General features: G+C 41.1%; 1 protein-coding gene across 1 annotated transcript; it reads right to left on the bottom strand.

Annotated features, from left to right (window-relative positions):
• Positions 1-694: 694 nt before the first annotated feature.
• Positions 695-1,337, bottom strand: LOC133762348 (ATP synthase-coupling factor 6, mitochondrial-like). Its single transcript, XM_062195346.1, has 2 exons — positions 1,247-1,337; positions 695-891 (listed from the first exon to the last, which is right to left on the bottom strand). Exons 1-2 carry the CDS (start codon positions 1,335-1,337, stop codon positions 695-697), a joined length of 288 nt encoding a protein of 95 aa, XP_062051330.1.
• Positions 1,338-4,887: the final 3,550 nt, after the last annotated feature.

Below are 4,887 nucleotides of genomic sequence, written 5' to 3'. Positions count from 1 at the left end.
GACTAGAAGAGAATCAACCGGGACTAGAACCCGGCGCCCATATGAGATTCCAGCGCCGAAGGCAGAGGATTAGCCAAGTGAGCCACGGCACCGGCCCCTCAAAAACTTTTATAAACCATATTCTTTATAGAATTCTGCAAGTATAAATTGATTCTTCAGGTGAACAATTTGGCCCTAGGTAAAAAGGACCTGAAAAATGGATATAATGATTTTTCCCCTCTAGAAATTCAACCCAAGAAGCTAATTGGAGATTTTTGAAGTCATCTTTGCCTCTTTTCTCTCATATCATATTTCTAAGTCTCACCCCCCCCTTAAAAAAAAAAAACCCACGTCCCACCCCAATTACTGTCATCCTATTTGTCCAAAAACCACCATCACCATCACTGCTCACCCGGATTATAGCAATAATCTTTTGATGTGTTTCTACCCTTTACAGAAAAGTCAAAATGATTAGATATCCCTCGGCTCAAAACCCTTCTATTTTAGTCAGTCTAGAGGCCAAATTCTTGGTTATTTTTTCTCCTAACATCACCAGGTAATTTATTTGGAATCAAAATTAAAATAACATTTGATAATTGTGAAAGGTATGTTTACTCTACTGCTTCTGATTAATTTTACAACTAATCTACAACAGATTAATTTTACATTACTTCTTCAGGACCAGGGTCTTTTGATGGTTTCAATTTTTGGCTCTTCAAATTTGAGGGAACGTGTTCAGGTCTGCTTTACCAAATATTTGCTTCAACTTAAAAAGCTCCCTCTTCAGATCCTGCTGGCACTCTGGGTGCACACCAACAGGTCCTCCAGATGCCTGTCGCTTAGATTTGTATTCTCTAGTCTTGTTCATGCAGAGTTTCTGTACAAGATGAAGTTCCTTATTAAATTCCACTGCTGGGGCCGGCACTGTGGTGTAGTGGGTAAAACTGCCATCTGCAGTGCTGACACCCAAAATGGGTGCTGGCTGGAGACCCAGCTGCTCCACTTCCAACCCAGCTCCCTGCTGTGGCCTGGGAAAGCAGTAGAAGATGGCCCAAGTGCTTGGGCCCCCTGGGTCTCCTGGGAGACCCAGAGGAAGCTTCTGGTTCCTGGCTCCTGGCTCCTGGCTCCTGGCTTCGGTTCAGCCAAGCTCCAGCTGTTGCAGTCATTTGGGGAGTGTCCTAGCACATGGAAGATCTCTTTTTCTGCCTTTAACTCTGCCTCTGTGTAACTCTGCCTCTCAAATAAATAAATCTTTAAAAAATAAAACCCACTGCTGTATTGCCAATGTTCCTCTGCAGATGGACTGGGACTGCTGACTGGACAACCGAGGAGAACCTGAGGAGCCTGTGCACAGTCATGGTGATTTTATGTTGCTTGGACTTGGTATGGAACTGCCAGAGCCACCACAGCTGCCGCTGTTCTACAGTTAGGGGCCGTGATCAGCAGTGTCCAACATGAGCTGGCTTCACCCAGCTCTTGGACTCCACTTCATTCAGCTTCCCTTGCCTGCTCTAGCTTCCTGGCTGTTGCTTACACAAGCCCAATCCACTACCAAACTTGGGGTTTTTACAAGCTTTTCTCTGCCCCGAATGTTTTCATTGGCCTACTGCTCCACTGCCTTCAGGTCGTCTCTCAAATGTCATTTTCAAGTTCCTTCCTGACTGTCCTTAAAAATACACTCCTCAGGCTCCCACCACTGCACTTCTTATTCCCTTTCCTGCTTTATTTTTCTCCAGAGTTCTTACCATCATCTAACATAACATTCAGTTTACATGGTCTCTCCTCCTCATTAGGGCAGGGACTCTGGATGGTTTGTTCACTAATGTATCTCCAATATCCAGAGCAGCAACTAGTTGTTGAATTATTATAAAGTTTGTTGTATAGTGTTGTTCAATATATCATTACTTACAAAAGTGAAACATCTGGAAATAAAATATCCAGTAATAAGAGAAAAATAAATCATTAATATATCCATGGGGTGGAATATTATGTACTTATTAAAGTCACATTTAGGGGCTGGTGCTGTGGTGTAGCAGGTTAAGCTTCCACCTGAGGCGCTGGCATCCCATATGGGCACTGATTGGTGTCCAGGCTGCTCCTCTTCCGATCCAGCTCTTGGCTTATGGCCTGAGAAAGCAATAGAAAATGGCCTAAGTGCTTGGGCCCTTTCACCTGCGTGGCAGATCTGGAAGAAGCTCCTGGCTCCTGGCTTCCAGCCGTTGTGGCCATTTGGGGAGTGAACCAGTGATAGAAGATGTCTGTAACTCTGCCTCTCAAATAAATATTTTTTAAAGTCATATTTTAAAAAATTATTTGCTATGAGAAATTATCACATTATATGAAGTGGGGAAAAAGCAAGATTTAAAATATTTAATAAGATCTCAATTTATTTAAAATATAAAGGAGGGCATACACACTAAATGTCATTAGTGGCTATCACTAGGAAGTGAGATTAAAAGTGACTTTTGTGTTTTTCTATTACTGGTTTTGTAGTTTGTAAATTTTTGAGAATAAGCTCTACTTTCAAATAAAAAATTGAGAGCTGATGCTGGCACTGTGGTGTAGAAGGTTAAGCTACCATCTGATATGGGTGCTGGTTTGAGTCCTGGCTGCTCCACTTGCAATCCAGCTCCCTATTATTGTGCCTGTGAAAGCAGTGGAAGAGGTCCAAGTGCTTTGGAACCTGCACCCACGTGGGAGGCCCAGAAGAGTTCCTGACTCCTGTCTGTTGCAGCCATTTGGGGAGTGAACCAGTGCATGGAAGATCGGTATCTCTCTCTCTCTCTCCTCTCTCTCTCTGTCACTCTGCCTTTCAAATAAATAAATCTTTAAAAAAATTAGAGCTAGAAAACTGTAAAGTTTTGGAAAAAAAAAAAAGCTTCTTCATTTAGTTGCTTGCTTCTATCCCCCTCTGGTCTGAATGAATTTCTCACTTCAGTTAGAGCAATGATTGGTATATATCTTTTGGTATTGATTATATGATGCTAGTATTGCATGTCTTTCTCTACTAGACTGTATACTTTTTTTCCCACATTTAAAGCTTTTGAAAAATAAAATAGAAAAGTCATTAAGTTGTAAAGGTATATGGTAATTCCTCAACTTTTCAGAAATAATACGTAGACTGTATACTTTCAGAAGGTAAAGCCCAGCAGGTCTTATTTATAATTTTTAAAGCCCATATTGCCTATCTCTACATTCAATAACTATACAAAAGAGAAAATGTTTGAAATGTCTTGACAGTCAGGAAAAATGTATTTCCCAATAAGAATTTTGAGGAATCACAAACATTGAGAGCATGGTATTTCCGTAAAATAAATGGGAAGACTGTGTTTTTCCCTAGATATCTGTTGAACTTCACTTTGACTGCTCTCTGGTTTCTACTCCAATGTCATTTTCTCAATTACTACCTTCCCTGTTCTCCATGTCCAGAATGCCAACACCCCTCCTTTTGCAAAGGTACCATGTATTTTACTTTCTTTCCTTTCCCTGCTTTATTTTTCCTCCAAGCACTAACAGCAAATGTATCATGTGTTTTACTTATTGATCCTGTTTGTCCACCTCTCCTGCCAGAACATTAAATGTTGTAAGGATAGGCATTTCCCCGGCTTTACTCACAGCTTAATTCCCAGCTGCATGCACATATTGGGCATTCAACAAATATTTGTCGAACAAATGACTGAATAAACAGCATAGGTCCTTTAGGGAAGAGTTACACATCTCATTAGAATTTATAGTTACCAGGAGCTTGATGATACTTTACATGACACAAGATGGTTTTAACCACACAACATCAGGATTCTGCCTCCATCAACTCAGTTCACAAAGTCTTGTCAATTCTTTCATCTCAGTGGCTTTGATTACTTTCTCACTTTCCTAGTTGCCAGTTTCTTATATTTTTTGTGGATTAATGCAGAAACCATCTAATTGGTCTCCTTGTTCACTGCCTTCTCATTCTAAACCATCCTTAAAATTCTTACTGAAATTTTTTTCTTTTATAAAGTTTAATTTGAAAGGCAGAGCAAGAGAGAAGAGAGCGAGCGAGCGAGCAAGAGAGAGCGCACGTGAGAAAGATCTTCCATTTGCTTGTTCACTCCCCCAAAGCCAGAGGTGGGCCAGAATGAAGGCTGGAGCCTGAAATCCAATCCAGTCTACCACCTGGATGGCAGGGACCCAGCTACTTGAGCCATTGTCTGCTGCTGCCTTCCAGGGTGTGGATTAGCAAGAATGTTAGATCAGAAGTGGAGAAGGCACCGGAACCTAGGCACTCTGATATGGGAAGCTGGCATTCCCAGTGGTATCTTAACTACTGTGTCACAATGCTTGCCCCTGAAATTCTTTCGAAAAAGAGAATCTGATTAGTAGGTTGTTTCTTGGCTCCAAATCTTTGTCTCCCTATCACTGAAAAAATTAAATCCAAAATTTCTTGGTTGGGAACATGAAAGCTTCATGATTGTGGTCCTGCTTTCCCTCCTCCACACACATGTTCCAGCTTTTCTGCCCCTTATACACACTCATGCATCCTCATGTGCATTCTGTCTGCTCAGGTAACACTTTGTGAGAGTTAGGTGTTCTACCCTCAATGCTCATAGAGCTCTTTGTATGTTCTCCTAATAGCACTTATTCTAATAGCACCAGCACTAAGTGGTATTTTATTGATATTAAGATGTATTTTATTTCCATTTTAACATTTCTAAAATAGGAATGTGACTTAAAATCAATGGCATCTTACAATACTGTCACCAGAAGGCAGTTGTGAGGTGGTTATTCTTGGTGGTATGACTGGACAACTGCAAACTCCTGAGTTTTCAGTCAACCATCTGAAGTCTTGATTGTGGTCTGAAAACCTTTCGTTGACACCTTGTGTTTGGATCAAGAAAGTACCAGCATCAAAACTCACAGAACAGACAC

This window comes from Lepus europaeus, chromosome 6 (genome assembly GCF_033115175.1).
Source record: "Lepus europaeus isolate LE1 chromosome 6, mLepTim1.pri, whole genome shotgun sequence".
Classification (NCBI taxonomy): Eukaryota; Metazoa; Chordata; class Mammalia; order Lagomorpha; family Leporidae; genus Lepus; species Lepus europaeus.
Note: the sequence above shows the minus strand (reverse complement) of the source record. Positions and strands in the feature narration are given on the sequence as shown.